Below are 17,784 nucleotides of genomic sequence, written 5' to 3'. Positions count from 1 at the left end.
GTTGTTCTTAGGATCTTCTAGCACCTTGTGTTAACAAAACTGGCATAAAATGAGATTTACCATTTACATAGTTCACTCGAAGACTATGTCTACAACTAAGTAGAGATAGTTTTTCTATATGAAGAAGGATAATAGATACAATCCTATCATTTCTCGCTCTCAACCATTTAGAAAAAAACCGAATTGTCCTTGCACCAAACACATTCAAGATAGAAAGACAAGACCTCCGAACACTTTGGGACCACCAATCTGACAATACTTAGCATCAAACAAAGATCATCCATATGGGTTTATGCCTTGAAAGGGCCCCCAAAGCATTTACATGGTGAAAATTGGTCTTCATGAACATGTTATATGAGAGATCAACAGGCTTGACTCTATCTATCGATTGTGAGATTCCATAAGGCATAATGAATTCATACCTGATACCATGATGGTTTCTCGACACAAACATAATGTAACTACGTGACATGGGTATTTATTTAGTGTGGATCCTCTACTTTTTAGTATGGATCCTCAACCTACATGGAGATGAAATTTCTAACTCATGCATCCTTAGTTTTATGGCATGTGTTTTTATTAAAAAAAAAAAAAAAGAAGAAGAAATTTTATCTTATAGAACAACATTTTGAAGAAATTTTAACTAGTCTTGGTACAATTAGGCCATTCCACATTCTTCTGTGATTTTGTTTTCAGCACTGGATTGTTCTCAAAGAAATTTGACGGCCGGAGCTCAAATACTCCGCTTAGAGTCGGCATCACCGGAAAATCTTCCTGATAAGGAACATGATGAAACCCTAAAGTGTACCACAAGACAATATCCTTGTTCTCAATGTCTCTATTCCTGCATTGTCAACAAAACAAACATATTCAACCAAACCCAGATGCAAGTTTTCAGATCAAAAGAAGATGGATCATTAGTGTGTTACCTTTGACTCCAAATGGCTAGAGTATCATCACCATGGCTCTGATCAGTATATAAGCCACTTACCCACTTCTCAGATTTGTTATAGGGAGTGACCCAAACTTGATAATTTGTAAAAGCTGCTCTGATCTGTGGATAATCATCATGAGAGAGAAGGGAACCCACAGGAAAACCTGGAATGAGACGATAACCATTGTGGTTTCCCATTTTGGTTTTTTTATTTGGATTCACCACTAGCAGCTCTACTGGTTCTAAGCCAAGTGTAATCCTTGCATCAGATTCACGTTTAGCCACTTCTTTAACAACTGACCAGTAACTTTTCCTTGGTGAGCTATTGTTCTTCACTCTGGTTGTCTTCAATTTGCACTTGAGAAATGAATTATGTTCGTTATCAATGTCAAGATCAAGGTGGAAGGTGAGGAAGTGATCATGATGTACTCCAATGGTGTTTTCTGCTAACAGTGTTCCGTAGACATCTTCCTTTATCTGGTCAGTGTGAGTGTATGTCACTCCCTTCATTTCCAAAATTCCTGTGAGTCCAACCTGTAAGAAAAAAGCAGATCCAAAGCACTTTCTTTTTTGTTGTTCAGTAGAAAAAGATAGTGCCGGTATGAGGTCAAGAATTCAAATCCTCTAAAGTTACCGGCAAAACTCCGTCTCATATTTAAATTATATATAAAAACTATCTTCCCGAGGATGTAGCTAAGGTGCACGTAAACTGGCTCAAACAAATCTCATTCCTAGTCAACCCAATGCCAAAATGGTTAAGAGTACTAAAATTTAGACCAAAGTTTTAGTTATTAGTTTGGTTTCTTATCCACCTTAACCATGCTGAAACCAATTCATCAGGCCGGATCTAAACTGGCCCAAGCCAATTGGGTGATGCCCCTACTTCCTACTCATATTCAATCCATCATTTCTTTCTAAAGGGTGAAAAATGAAAATGTGAGTCTGGATCTCTACCCACTTAGAGAGGAAGATTTCAGCTCACATATTAGGACTTTTGAGATCTAGCTACTAATCTCAAAGCAAGATTTGTTTTTTTAGTAAGAGTGATTAATAATGTTAAGTTTTTGTGAATTGAAATTTTCTCTTCATGTGATAGAGGATCTAAACTCTGTAAATGTACACACCGTAACTTTTATGGTGCCAGTTTGCTTGAATTCCCAATCAACGATGTAATCGTAGTTGCCAATTGTTGAAACCATCCTTACTACTAGATTTATCTCTGGTTGAACCTCCCTTATCTACACCAAATGAAAACCAACTTGGTTAGTTTATCCATGAATCACAAGTAAATATTACTCACTAACAAGGAATTGAATTTTTTAGTTGGAATCCTAGAAATGCTCGAGCCAGGATTACCTCCTATCTGGGGGAGCACATATTGCTCTCCTGACACCTCTCCCTGACGTGATAGGGATGGGATTAATGTAAGACTCACTTCTGAATTATTTTATCAATACTTAAACGTGTCAAGAGAGCAGTATGTATTTAGTATGTATTTCTCCTGATGGGGAAGGTGATCCAGACTCGGTATGCTTACCGTTTCTCCAGGAATGCCGACTTCGGTGTGCCGCCACATGATATCTCCGGCATATCATTCAAACACACACATAGCATTTTCAATTTTAATGGGCTTTCCATCCTGCCCAGCATAGTACCCATCCATGAATTTTGCATTGGGTGGGAAGTCAGTTTTGGGCTCAAGTGGTACTGTACATTGCCCAAAACCGAATTCACCTGCATCAAAATAGGTCTTGTAGTACCATTCTTCCGTTGGATCCATGTATGCAACAAATAGATCTGATACGTATCCCCTATACAATACATGCCGGAAATCTTCCTCATTCAGGTCGTAAATCATTGCGACCGATATTATTGTACCGGCTCGTGCATCAAAGCTCAGGTGAAATTTCCAATCCGCCCACCTAATTACACCAACAAAACGAAAAAGGAGTTAGACCATGTCGGACGAATAGATATTCCACTGGCCGTGCAAGCCGATACGTATCGGCCAGAATCTGGCCAATGAGATATTTGATTGGTTGAAAATGGACCGTGTGGATTTGAAATGAGATTGGCGTTGATATGAGTTTAGCAACAAAAAGTGAAGAGGAAGCCAAGCCGGCCACAGGCAACCGAAGGTGGGATATGAGTTGAATTGACCATAAGGTCTATAACCCAACAAGATAATCTCAAAAAAAACAAAAAAAATTGAAAGTTTCACCCCACGTGTTTCTGTACATTAGACTTTTCAAGCCAATACCCTTGACTTTGGAGTCTGGATCCTCTACCCGAGGGAGGTGTATTTTTTCATCACGTTTCTCTGCCATATAATAAGTATTTAGAGGTTTACCAACAACAAAAAAAAAGTATTTAGAGATGGACCTCACATTTATTGTGTGGTGGGAGCACATATCTCCTAGGATATACATATACGCTCTTCACACATTAGAGGTGGGATTAACTAGGGAGTGTGAATGAGAGTGCTCCTCCAATAGCTTTACAACACAAACTATGTAGGGAAAAAAAACCATCACCTTAATCCTATGGGTCCCCCTGTAATTTGTGGGTCAATAGCTCTGGGCGATGTCTGAACTCTTCACTGAGAAATCTCACATTTGTTTTGTTTTATTAAAATTCAAAAATGGAGGGATAGTAAGATGGTTACTTCTTAGTGGAGAGATCGTGGGCTAAACCCTTGCCGTAACTCTACTCTGAGAAATAACAGACTCCTTGAATCTGCATAAAAGAGAATAATGAATAATAGGAAGGACAAGGGAAGACCTGACGGTGTGGCCGGAGATGTTGAACCCCGGTCCGTCCGGTTGCACAACAGTGGTCCGACCAAAATTTCGACCAAACGGCGGCTTCTGCTGTGACGATCGATAGTCAGTCCCTTCAGCTTTGGGTACGGGAACTGTGAAACTATCGGTATATTCCGTTATCTTCATGACGTCAAGATCAACCACTATAGTTATCCCTTCCAACGGTCTAGCATACAAATTCACCGTTCCGTTCAAGTAATTGCAGAGAATCTTCACCTGCCTCCGTTGCTTCCTTTTGTTCTTCTCTCCAAACCACCCGACCCCGTAGGTCCCACATACAACTTCCGACAAGTTAAGTCCTCTCTTGCTAACTGACGCCTTAAACGGCGCATACGTTAGCGGCAGCCCTGTCGCCGTCAGTTGTTCTTCGTTGTTCATCAAAGGGTACCCATAACCTTTGTAAACCTTGTCGGATACGATCAAACCGGCCGATAAATCCACCGTGATTTCGTGTGTCTGGTTTTCGGTTCGGGTCAAGACGAAGGCCCGGCGAGGTGGTGGGGTTTTGCTGTTGCTGGACTTGGACAGCCATGAGAGGAGAGTATGCTTCTCTGGTTCGTCCAGTCCCACATACTGAAAGGTAAGATTCTGGGTTGAGCTCTGTTTTGAAGCTAAAACCATGGAGCGGACTTTGGAGATCTCAGATGGAGTGAGTGGGTCTAATGGGTGGAGATGATGATCGTTTGAGGAGTAGGAGAGAGATGCTAAGAAAGATGAGGAGGATAAGCAGAGTATCGTAAAGATCATGATGATGTTAAACATTGTTCCTGCAACCATTGTTTAGAATGAAGAAATGAAGAACTGGGTATTTACTAACTTTGAGAGATTTTATACAGTTAAGTATAGAATAATGAAATTTAAATCTTCTTGATTATGATAATGACATTTAAATCTTATTTCTTTATTGTTGCCACTTAAAACGATTTTGGATCCTCTATCACGGGTAGAGATCTTGCTCTAAGGTGGCCTGTCAATTTCACAATCACCTATTTTTGAAGATAAAGACAACAGTATGAAACATGATTGATTTAAAATAAGATCATCAATATTATGATACATGATTGATTGATTAAAGAATGAGAGAAAAGCCGCTCTTTGTTTTCTCAATAATTAAAGTTAAGAAGAATTACTTGATTAAGCTATTTTTAGATTTCTCTTTACAAAATAACCACTCAATGATTCACTTTTGTAGCAAAAATTGAATTTGCATTTACTAAAATAACAAAAATAGTAATTATTTTTTGTCAATGATGGGTTAATAAAGCGGTTAAAGGCCCAACCTCCCTAAGGGAAGTCTCGGGTTCACACCCATTCAGCGCATTAATTATATAAAAGCTCCATTCTTCAAGGCGAACCAAGGCCCCAAAGTCACAGGAAAATGTAGAGGTGAGAAGCCAAAGAACCCCCTTTATGGAGAGTTAGAGCAATGCCTCTTGTTTACCATCTTGAGTTAAATTGCACACAAAACAACAACAAATCTTGGTCCCCAACAAGAGGGAAAGAATTGGACATCATAGTAGGTGATAGAGGCAAATTAGCTTGAGATGCCTCATGGGCCTGCAAATGAGAATTTGCTCCCTGTCGAATGGATGATGATGAAACTGTATGTTTGCTGAAATTTTAAGAATGTTCTGTTGAGATTAGTAATAAGCACTAAAGGAGACATATTTCTATGAGCATGTACAAATGACATCCAGCCAACCAAAGATGCCAAAGAATAAACGACGCATAAGAACAAAAGGTACGAAATTACTCCTTATTGTTGCATCTAAGATCATTCCATCTTATAATGAAATCCTTCAAACTCAGTGATGTATCTGGAAGAAACTAAGAGATGATTCATGCCAAACTACACATGCAAAGGACACCCAAGAAGAACATGAATTATAGTTTCCAAATCTCCATAGCAAGGACAATGTGGGTTTACTGGTATATGACGGCAGTGAAGTGAGTAACTCATTGCCATATGTGCAATTTAATTGCTACAAGTGCAAGGTTGGTTAGATGATAAAGCTAATGTCTTTCAACAAACTGGTCTTGGATTCAATTCTACTTCATTGCAAAATATTTATTTTAATTTCTTAAAATCAAGATTTAGGTCCTAAAACTTACCCCTAAAAACTGGTACTTCCTTAGCCTTAAAAACCAGTACTTCCTAATTCGGTATAGTTTTGGGACATACTGACGGTATGGTTACATGAAACCAATGTTGTATCGGTACTGAATTTTGAGCCATCCATGAATTATTGTTGCTTTGATCAAGTTGGGTCCATTTTCTTTGTTGATAATATGAAAAAGCATAGAATGAATTTCCTAAGGGGAGTGGTTTGCTCTGAGTTTACCTTGATCACCGAATGATTTTTTCACGGTATGATTGTTTATGATCATTGTACGCCATCTTTCATAATGTAATGGAATGAGTTATTTTGTATTAAAATTATGTGGTACCATGTACCATGTTTAAACCATTTTTGCACACCAATTTTGTACCGAAACCGTACTGTATCGTATAAATTCAATATGCTATAGTTTCAGTTTTCGGTTTTCAAATTTGGTATGTACTGAAATCAAGCCAAATTACCGAAACCATACCGATGACACCCTTACTGTGCTCCCTTCACACCTCTTCTCCACATATTAGGAGGGAATTCATGTAAGATCCACTAGAAGTCTCACCTTTGGTACATTTTGTTGGCATAAGAGATGGATCCTACTTCTAATATATGATGAAGAAGTGTTGTTTTACGATCATTGTGTCAGCATTAAGAAATGGATCCTTACTCTTAATGTGTGATGAAGAAGTGTGAAGAGCGCATATACCTCTACACTGACCAATTAGAGGATCCCGACTCATCTTAAACTTTGAATAGGTCAAAATGCCCTTGACAAAACTACACTCGTTTCAAGATTTTCAAAGGTTCTAATTCCTAGAACCATCCGAAGGTAGAAATTTTTTTATTTTAATTTAATCCCAACCCTTTGTGATCTATAGACATATCACCCATGTAAGAAGAAATAATGGTCAATTCCATGATTTTCACTTACATTTGCTACTGGAGACCATTTGTGCCTTAAAATGGGCCTAAAAATATTCTGATTTAAGCAAAATTGGGTTTCACTTTCACCAGTACCACAACCAGGCTTCATGACACGATGCTTGTCAATCTTTCAATTCAACTTTTTGGAGGCATTTCATGGTTCTTCATGAAGTTCTTGTACTCTTCTTGGGGTTTGGAGCTTTTATTTGTCTCCCATGAATATGGTTATGTAATTTCGTTGCTCTCTTCTTTTTTTCATTCTAAGTTCCAAAGACATCTCACTATCTCAGCTCTTTGAAAGCTGGATGTTCCATGTCTAGTACTGGATTACTTCTGGTGACCCTGTGCAGGAATAGACATTGTTCAAGATATGGTTCAGCACTTTTTTTTACTTATCTTTCTGGTTCGCCTGCAACATAAGAAATTGAACAGCCATGTACTCCAACAAAATGATCCAAAAGGAAAGTTTTACAGGAAGTTCACTCTCAATAGCAAATTAAGATGAAGGTTGACTTATTGCTCACCCTCAATAGCAAATAAATCACGCAGGGAAGGAAATGATACAAAAAGGATAAACAGAACTAGTCTCTCTTATGGATTATTACAGTAGTTCTAGGTCCAAGGAAAGTAATATACAAAAAAATAGCAATAGAAGATAGAACATCGAGCTACCCAGAAAAATAAAATAAAAACCCCTATTCCAAAAATTAACAAGAATTAATCTAACTAATAAACCAACATATCTACCCTCTTTCCTGTCAAAATGAACACAGATGCTACTTCTAAAATCAATACAATTCTATATCCAAGGCACACCTGCAAGTAGAGGGGGACAATTTTTCTATATTTACAATCTCAAAATTCCTGCACACAGTCTACCCTCCTTATTGACCGATGATATTAACAAAAATCAATGAATGGAGTCCTACACAAATGTAAATAATATGTAGGCTAACGAAGTGGTAATGCACAGAGAGGCCCCTTCCAACGTCAAACTTCAAGCGAGAGACGTGTCTTGATAGGTTTGAGTTTGACTCCTAAACCCTCTGGTGACAGCAGCTCTGGTTCTATACAACAATGGCTGGAGAGGCTGGCAAGGGTTGAATCTTGACTCGAAAAGGATGCAGGAGATTGCTCCCTATGGTAGCCAAAAACCATTAGAAAGAACTCAAGAGGGATCACCATGGAATATGGATCTTCCTCTGTAACCAGTGAACCACATGCTTGAACCTGTGATGAATCCAATTGAATATTCAACACTTTAATCCTCCATTTCAGGGATTGCGATCAAACCAATTTGGCAACTCAAGTAAGCATTTTTAAGAATATGAGAATGCCTTACGAGAAATAATGGTTTTTCATAAAGGAAAATGTAACAAGAGAAATATGCAGAGATCTCTACCTCGACAAGTACACTGGTTGTCTTGTCCATTTTGGCATTCATGTAGCGAGCCTCATGGTGAAAAGCACTGCTTTCACCCACAAAAATTAGGGTCTTGCATTTTAATTTCTTCAGGTCATCAGTAAGATCATGCCTCCTGAACAAACAAAGATTGCTATTGGGACAAACATCCGACATCAACATGATAGTTCTGGGACATGCACTTCCAAGCTTGTATTTATTACACATTTTGTTTGGACAACAGAATTGTAAAAACAGTTTAATAATTCTATCCCAAGGATGCATACATTCTTTCATTTATTCAAATATGTTGACATCCAAAAGGGAATAACACTGTACTCGTTACATACATATATATGATGCAGACATAGGTAGCAAAAGTATACTCAAGCTAGATAGATGTCTAATTCTATAACCAATAAAAAAAAGAGTAGGTATCATATGGCATAAATAATGGCACGGTCATGATGTCACCGCAAAATGATGAAATTTTAGGTATTACAGCAGAAATTTCCACTGATCATTTTCTTTTCTTTTTTCTTTTGGGGTGTTTTTTCTTTTTTGGTTTGGTCAACAAAGAGTAGTATATAGTTATAAAAAAAAGAATGTACCAGAAAGATTTTCGGAAGACCCAGACAATAAAACCAGTGAACTGTGGTTCCACTTTTGCATTGATGTCAGTAGTGAACACCACTCTGGACACTAGTTTTTAACCTCAACCCCAGCATGGCTCTGACAAGAAGAAAGGTAATCTAATGGTAAAGAATCTAAAATCTAGGCACATCCCACATAACTTTTTTTATGAACAAACTGAGGGCAATTAGCTCACTAGTCAGCCCATCTCAATGACATTGCACTATTTGTCAATACATCTGAAATTTGGTTGCTGTATCTGTAACAGTGGGAGATCTTCCACTGGATAGAACCTAAACGCTTTTTAAGAGCATTTAAAGCACAAAAATAATATCTGTATTCTTGTTCCTTGTTTCAAACACAAACATCTACCTGAACAAAGCTTTTTTTCTATCTAAAATTAGAAAATGGAAATAATGTTCATCTGCACCATCTTCAAATATGTTTATTTATCAAAGCATGAATTAGAAAAGGCAAAGCCCAATCTTTTACTGGGCATCAATTTCTAACATCTGTTGCTAAAAGGGGGAATTGCATGTCAATATTACTGTTGATGTCTCGCAAAAAGACCGATGGGTTCAGATTGAAGGTGATATTCATCCATGATCCATGTAGGAAGGAGTAACACTACTTCCCTCAAAATTTTAATCCTCTACATACAAATGTGTATTTCCTTTGGACACCAAGTGAAGGAGAAATTTTGTATTAAACAGCACAAGGTTCATCAGAAAATGAAACACCCGCTATACCCTGACAAGTCATATACTTCTAACATTAAAACAAGTTTATGGGCAGTGAAAAAAAGTTAGAGCCTTCATTGCATGGGACTTTGCAGATCAACAGGAGATTGCCTAAAAACATTAATGCAGAACTACAATGCGAAAAAGAGGGAAAGTTGAAGAACTACTCGTTAATAGCCTGGAGATAGCGCATGACATTTGAACTTTGTCTTTCATCCAGTAACTGCATACAAATAACAGAAATGTCATCCAATTTGGAAGAAATTATAAGGTATCACACAATAGGACAGATATTTAATGGAGAAATTGCAACGCTTTGTTCCAGACAGTCACAAAGGGTTTTCAATAACAGAATAATGACAAATAAGGGAAAAACACAGTTGAGAGTCAGAAAACACTGAGGGTCCCGGCATGCAGGCTCAACCAAGTCAACCTGTTGGATGATGATCAAAAGCTCCGGCTCATCAGGATAAATCAGTTGGAGATAGTATATTGCAATTTGCAAGTTGATCTGTCCACTGGTGGATAAGGTTGTCCTTGGCCCAAAAAAAGAAAAAAAGAAGATAAGGGTTGTCCTGACAGATCTGGAGTGGAATAGGTCAATGATTCAGGGTACGTGCTATGATCACTTAATACCTAGTCTGTCTATGGGCAACAATTGAACTCAATCATAGCTTCTTCGCTTAAATTCAAGGAGAAGACTGGAATCTGGATAAATGCTATGGAGATAGCATATTGGAAGTTTGATCTGTCCACACCTGGATTAGGGAGCTCGGATGTAGACTGGAATTTATCAGGGATTCAGGGTAGATGCTACATTCACTTAACACTCAGCTTATAGATTAGTAACAGTGGAATTCAATCATAGCTTCTTCCTATACATTTTAGAAGAGGAAAACAGTGTATTCCCACAAGGAGATTACAGGAATCTGTAGCTAAAAGTAACATATAGCTGAGTCCTAGTTGAGAGTTTCTTACCCTTCGGAAAGATTGCCCTTTTTCGGATTCAGCATCATGCATATCGCTGCTACCTTCCTGAGGGATTCGAAAAGGAAAACTTAATAGAAGAATTTTAATCAGCCACATATATGTCAGGCTTTAAAGTTCAAAGTAATGCTAAGTACCTTACTAAAGTAACGCTGGATAAGACAGTCCTTCAATAAGCCAGACATACCATAGAAGTAGAGAATGTTCAACATTACCTGAAATTTGTAATATATATATATATATTTTTTGGATGAATAAATAATATATTGAGAAGAGAAGGAAGGGAAAAAGAAAAAAAAAAACCTCCAGGGAGGAGAATACAACAGAACAAGAAGACATCCCTTCAATTGTAAAGGTTTATTTCATTCAAAAATCAATATTCATGCTTTTCAATCAACAATACTTTAGTCTGAAAAGGAAATAATGTCACACGACAAGCCAATTTGATATGGGTTGTGCAAACATAGATCTCTTCATGCATGACTTGTTGTAAGAACTCATTGGGTGGGGATTGTGGAATGAACAATCGGACATCAGCCCACAACTCATACCACTGGATGACCATGACCCTAACCATTCAAACAATGAAATTTCTGCAAACCATAGCGATGCTTAAAATACCCTACAAGCAAAAGTAATCCAACACAACAAAATCATAGTATAGAATAGACAATATGCCAATTCAAATGGTCCTCCACGATCAAGAATAAAGACAATGTGTCAAAGTCATAGAATATTGAAAGAGAAGAAGCCCTGCTATCCATGCTGAGCTGATGACCATAATAGGGTTCTGAGTATTGACGAGCAAAGTAATCTGATCAAACCTGGTTATATAGCCATTCTGTCCATGAAGGCCTTCTGCAAAGTGGGGAAACAAGGATTAACCCACGAACACATTCCTTGTATTTCATCTGTACACCATAGAAAAGACATGATATAAATTCATAAATCAAAACTAAACTAATCAAAAGGGAATGCCACATTTGCTAAAATTATCAAAGATCTAAACTTACTGCGAAAAGTGTAAGGATGTATGCCCCAGCAGTTACACCAAAGCAAAAAACCTCTTTGAGCCTAATCATGAGAATACACCATTAGAAACCAAACAAGGTTCCAATTCATATTAGAGGTTATGCAATTTTAAAAACACAAGTTTTTTTCTAGTCATTGTGAAAATTAATAATCATAGATACAAATACAGAGGAAAAGCTTAGAGATTTCATAATAGAAGAAAAAGTTAACAATTTCAAAAGAACGGGATGAAGGGGATAAATACATCGAGCTTCAATAATGACAGAAGAATGGCTCTTTTATGAATGAAAATCAACATTGTCAATTGAATTTGTTAAGAGTAAACAGATAACAACTGACCACACCCTTAAGATCAATCACAAGCAGGGCAGCAAGCAAAGCAACGGTATGAAATGAAGCTATAAATTAATTAGAGCAAATTGCTCAGGCACCCCCCAAAACAGAGGCCTTTAAACACGGACTCCCCACTCCATGTTTGAAAAGTAAAGACACATTGGACCCATTAGTCCACTGTTACTGAATACCGTCAAACCATCATTATTTTTTTAAATCTCAAAATTACCCTTTGAATTATATGAAATTAACTAAATAGCCTTATGAAAAACAGAGGAAAAGAAAGAGGTCGGTGTGAGAGGGTATCATGAAAAGTTATTGGAGAATAACTCTAATGGAGAAGGGTAGATGAGCTCTTTTCGCCCATTGCACATAAGAGTATAATGGTCATTACAACTTTACCACTAGCCATTCTGACGAAACTGGAGCTATGTGCTTTTCAAAGATAAATAGGGGTGTCATTGTTTAAAGGTCAACTGCTTTGGGGTGGCAGAGCAATTTGCTCAATTAATTATGATATTAGAAATCATCACGAATTGTGGAGTAAGTAATTTTTGCCTACTAAGAGGCATAGAGTAAGGGAGCAAGGACTTGGTTGGAGACTGAGCAACTTGGAGGCTTTTGAGGATTGCTCGTGACAACAGATGTAAAGATGGGCATGGAGGAATATCATACTTTGCTCGGATCAGGTGCTGAGATATGCAAAGGAAGTTTAATAATTTCAGTCTGGACTCCATCCATCGTAATTTCAATCTCATAAATGGAATTCCACTCACCAGGGCCATCTTGTCTATATGGATAGTCACACTAACTAAATACCTAGTGTTTTGGTTCGCCACATTCTTCTCCATCTGGCTTTGTAATCAATTTCTTTTTCTTTCTTTTTTTCCCCTACACTTTGAATATTTTAAGACATAAAAATTGGCTTGCTGGCACCTCAGGCATCTGATATCAGCAGCCGATTTAAGGGAACTTTGCCACAACTGTAGCCATGTAAAATAAACCTTACAAAAACAACATGCTTAAAGGAAGAAGGTTCTGAGCAACCTAAATATCTGCCACATGGCAGATCACATAGTACCTGAGCTTTGTGGGAACCCCTGGCTACATGCCCAAAAGGGATTTTATGATGCAAGGTAAAGCTACGAAAATATAAAGACTGGATGGACATGCATGGACAGCTGAAAGAAGAAGATACAAAGATGCATAAACATACATGTGAGGTATTTGATTAAATTTGAGTCATAAGGTGTACAGCTATCATAACTGTGTGTTGGTGGTTGGCCAAAAAAAAAACAAAGTTCCCGTACTTCTGGAACAAAAACATCATTCTTCCTGGCTCTCTGGCATTAAAAAAATGCATACCCGGTTCACAAGGCTCCTGTGTTTAGCAAGCTGGGGAGGGTTAAAAGCATGCAGCCATACTCCTATTTCCAAGACTTGAATGGCCTCTAATGGCTTACCAAAAAAAAAAAGAATGGCCTCTAATGAAACTAGGGTAAAGCTGCATACATTTGAACCTTGCCAGACCCAGCTCAATGTGGGAGCCTTGGGCACTTGGTATAGCCTTTTTTAAGCCAAAGAAACATGAAGAATGATTCCTTGCCCCCCCCCCCCCCCCAAACCCCGTTAAAAAACTGTCTCCTCAGCATGTCTGCTCTGTAATTATTTATTCTCACTTTTTCAGGGGATATCTAAACCCATGTATTTCCTCTCCTAATCAGTTCCATCAATAAACCAACCAAAAGGCAACCAAAATCATCAACTAAGTGAAACAATTACATACCCGAAAAATTCAAGCACTTCAGCAACCTGGTCAGCAAGGTCGTCTACACTTAGCAAGGGAGCATCTTCAGGAATGATAGCGGCTCCTAACTGAAGAAATGAGAAGAGACACCATTAAATTGCTGAAAGGAATTTCAAAAGCTAAAAAACCGTCACTGACCTCATGCCCAGGGGCCTCAATGTGATAAATGCAGAAGTTATGAAGCAACAATGAAGCTGCTTCTGGACAAAATAAGAGACCTTGGAAGCAAGACGTAGCTGCAAAAATACAAAAATAATGAACAAAATTGAATTGAACTATAAAAACCCAAGAAACTAAAAGTTCAACCCAAGAAAAAAAAAACAAAGGAGGATTGAAAACGAGGAAAAATAAATATACAATTGAGAGCAACATCTGGGTATGTAATTAGCGCAGGTTTTTCCTTATCACCACAAACGGTAACAGAGACAGAACCTTTACTTGTCTCGACCATATATTCCTGCAAAATTCGGAATAAATAAATAGATATCTGAATTAAAAAAAGAAGAAGATTAGAAAGTGCAAACCCATTAAATATAAAGGGTGGATAATATATCTATCTTGTAATAGAATATAGAATCTAGAATCTACATTAAAGAAGATATGAAGATTTGTCAACTGGGTCTCTTAAAACTGTTACCTTCCCACCTGAATGTATCATCTCAACATCAATAGAAACAGAATCGCTTGAATCACCCATGACTCCTCCTCCTCCACCGATAACACAACAACAAAATGGATATCACAAATCAAATACTCCAAAACATCGCATTTCTCTTTCTTTCTTCTGAGTCTCTGGTTACAGAGGCCTTCAATTGCAAAAAAATTAGCAGAAGGAAGTAACGGGAATATGCCTCTCTCTTCTTTGGACATATTCTCAATTCTCAATTATCTAGAGAGTCAAACGAATTGACTGTTTTTTTTCTTCACCTATTTTTGTTGCTTCGTTTGTGGCAGAATAAATTACCGTTGGAGTGATCTAACGGTCAGGATAGATGCAGACGAAACGCTGAATGCTTACAATGGTATCGGTTCATACGGGTGGACCCCAGCTAGCGCCGTAATCCTGAAAAGATCGCTGAACAGCACGTCTCGATGACGAACACGTGGCACTTTCACGTCAAAAAAGTGGTACAGAATCTAACATTTATATTGAATCTGCAAACGAAGAAAAAAAAAATTCTGCAACAAGATCTGTATTTACAAAAACAGCCTTGTCGGTGTCCACAATTACTAAATTCTCCAAATGATGGGTTTGAGTCGGTGACACGCTGGACGTGCAGCTGTGGCCTTGCGGGCCCATGTGCTCAAAGTGGTCGTTGGCTTTGTCGCTGACATTTCACTCTCATGATTGTTGTTGCCTGTTGGTTATAAATTTACATGGACTAATTTACCCTCAATATGTACATTCAAAGATTTCAATGGGCTACATTTTTTTTTTTTTTCCTCTCTTTTTCATTCTTTTTGGTAAAGAGAGATAATTCACTGAGAAAAATAGCGTAGAACACCTAAAACCCTCCCAAATATTACACTCCTATTGATGTTTCAATGGAAATTCGATTGGCACACAAGCTACCATAGGAGCCCCAACATTTCAGCAAATCCTCTTCCAATAATATTTAATTTTAAGTGACATGCCTAGCCACCAGATGTATGGTTGAGGTATTAGTATCATTCACCTCATAAATATGTGGTGTAGAGGTGCAAAAGGAAGTCTAGTTTATAGGTACAAGTCTATATTCCCTTCACACCTCTATAACACATATTAGGAGAACGACCCACGTGAGCATCTGACTTACGATGTATTTCATCAACACTCAGCAGTGGGCCCCACCCTTATTGTATGATAGAGAAGAGACGTATGCCCTAATAGGTAGATGATACAAACTCTACAAAGAGAAGCATAGTCCTCTACCCTCGAGGATAGACAGTCCGAACCCTATCATAGGACAAGGGATGTCTCATGTGGCTGATCCATGATTCGCAAATGTCATATTGGCATCACATTGGTACCAAACGGACTGATACCCAATCCAACATTCATGCACACAGCCAGGGGAAGGAATTTCGTAAAGGCCCACTAGGCTATCCAAGAAACCCATCTGAACAGGCTAATTCTTTGACCCCCTCCTTCGTATATGGTTTTCCTTTCTTTTTCTACTTCTATGAATGCCCCTCCAAACTGCCTTTAGATTAGAGAGCATTCTGAAGAATAGGAACATACAGTGGCCAACAAGTTAAGATCATTGAGCTCCCTTCACACCACTCCATCACATAAGTAGAAATGGTTCACATATGATCCACTTTATTGCTTAGAGATAGAACTCCTTTCTAAATGTATGGTGGAGAGATGTGAGAAACACAATCCTCTTCCAACCCTATATAGAAGAGGATCCGGACTCATCAACTTATCATGAACCCAGGTAAGAAAAGAAAACAGAAGGAATAGCTCAATTTTTCACTCATTGCTGCTTTGAACGGGAAAGCAAAGAATGCAAACCTGTAGTGCTGTACAACTATACCTATCTGGGAAAGCACACTCCAAAGTGCTAACAAACATTAGTTCCAATGGGGACTTTTGTATGGTTCACTCCCTCACCAGGGAGGCCTTTTCTTTGCCCCGTAGGAAAATCTGGCCATCTTCCACTCCATAACTTGTAGACCAAATGGTTGTTTTAATTCATATTGGAGCAACCACTGCTCTTTTATCACCAGGAAGATACTTGGGACTGGGTAAGTCTGGAAAATTCACCAGTGCAGGAGGTATATTTCACATCTAACTTGATGTTTTCACTTAATAGCCATCCAATATGAGGGTGAAGACAAGAGCTTTATTAGCCAAAAGCTGGAAAACACTGCCTCCACTCCAAGTATGTTTCTTTTTTTGTTGCAGAAAACAAGGTCTAGAACATCTCCAGCATCAAATGCGGCAGATGGCTAGAAGTTCACTTATGGATAGAATCCCAATCAAGCAAATCTCATTCACTTTATTAAAGAAGCCATCTAGGAAGAGCATAATAACCACTTTAAGGATCACTAACCACTATCTTCAACTCCCTATAAACCAAACGCCACAAGTAAGAGCAGCAGCAGCAGCAGAGTTGGTACCCAGAATTGAGTTCCTTCTTGACTGCGGTATACATAAATTTACAGTACTAAAATAGATCAGATGATAATTCTACGAAGATATATAGTAAACCAAGCTTTAAAACCACAGAAGAGGCCTATTATTACAAAACAAAAGTTTCCATATTGGGAGAATTATAAACTACATGCCTCTGAATCATCCATCTAAGTGACTCTAAACACATATTTCAGTTTCCACACTCAAAGCAAATATTTGACAAGATTACCCATTCCAGTGGGAGAACAAAAAAAAATTTCATCAAAATAAATAAGGAGATAAATAAAGGATAACCAAGGAAAGAACTTCCTGAAACACCACAACAAACAGAGAATCATACCTGAGCTAAAAGAAAGTAAAACTCACACCACCATATTCCAAGATGACTGAAGCAAGGATAAATGAAGCACAGGATAACCTGGCTGCAGAAGCAACCGGTCAGCTTAAAACAAGAATCAGCTCTATTATCCAGTTTAGCTGACTACTGGTTAAACAGTAGCCTCTCAACCCTGAGATAACTGATTTAAGAAGTAGAAAAGATATTACAAAGAGAACCAGCATAAATTCGTTAGAGTAAGGCTACTCTGCAACTGAAAACACAAATTATAAGTTGATGGCTGTCCTGGTGACTAGTGAGAACTCACACCCAACATGGAAAATGTTGGAGAAACAAGATATAGAACTGAAAGCATATAAATATGCTGAAAATGAATAGAAAGTGCAAACTATTGAACAATAAGCACGGATTAGCATGGTTCCGCAAGATTGCCAAGGGCCGCTGTGAGGTGAGTCTACTTCACTACAAATGGAGAATAGGGTACAGCCGCTTCTCTTCACTTGTTTCTCAGACTACGGAATGAACATCATTACAAATTTATACCAAAACCCAAATGCCCACACATTACAGAAATTCGCATGTTCCCCTAACAAATTTA

At 38.1% G+C, this 17,784-nt stretch overlaps 2 protein-coding genes across 3 annotated transcripts; both read right to left on the bottom strand.

The window, feature by feature from the left end:
- Window positions 1-477: 477 nt before the first annotated feature.
- On the bottom strand, window positions 478-4,550 carry LOC149003452 (homospermidine oxidase-like). The gene is given in 5 exon segments (XM_089137727.1): window positions 478-844; window positions 930-1,468; window positions 2,059-2,172; window positions 2,472-2,856; window positions 3,716-4,550. Coding segments are annotated over 5 exon segments (2,061 nt in total). The 5' UTR covers window positions 4,534-4,550; the 3' UTR covers window positions 478-639.
- A 2,361-nt stretch (window positions 4,551-6,911) lies between these two features.
- LOC149003451 (protein NDL2-like) lies at window positions 6,912-17,261 on the bottom strand. Of its 2 annotated transcripts, none has more exons than XM_089136203.1 (11): window positions 17,190-17,261; window positions 14,086-14,185; window positions 13,867-13,964; window positions 13,708-13,796; window positions 11,570-11,630; window positions 11,381-11,467; window positions 10,694-10,771; window positions 10,548-10,604; window positions 9,737-9,792; window positions 8,197-8,332; window positions 6,912-8,024 (listed from the first exon to the last, which is right to left on the bottom strand). In XM_089136203.1, exons 2-11 carry the CDS (start codon window positions 14,177-14,179, stop codon window positions 7,785-7,787), a joined length of 996 nt encoding a protein of 331 aa, XP_088992329.1. In that variant the 5' UTR covers window positions 14,180-14,185; window positions 17,190-17,261; the 3' UTR covers window positions 6,912-7,784. The 2 variants fall into 2 exon arrangements, with proteins under 2 accessions (XP_088992329.1, XP_088992328.1); XM_089136202.1 differs by lacking the exon at window positions 17,190-17,261 and adding an exon at window positions 14,366-14,448 and having other exon boundaries at window positions 6,913-8,024.
- Between the last annotated feature and the right edge of the window lie 523 nt (window positions 17,262-17,784).

Source organism: Hakea prostrata, chromosome 10, assembly GCF_041222555.1.
Source record: "Hakea prostrata isolate BN-2017 chromosome 10, UWA_Hpros_2, whole genome shotgun sequence".
Classification (NCBI taxonomy): domain Eukaryota; kingdom Viridiplantae; phylum Streptophyta; class Magnoliopsida; order Proteales; family Proteaceae; genus Hakea; species Hakea prostrata.
The sequence above is the reverse complement of the archived record's forward strand: the minus strand, read 5'-3'. Positions and strand labels throughout refer to the sequence as shown.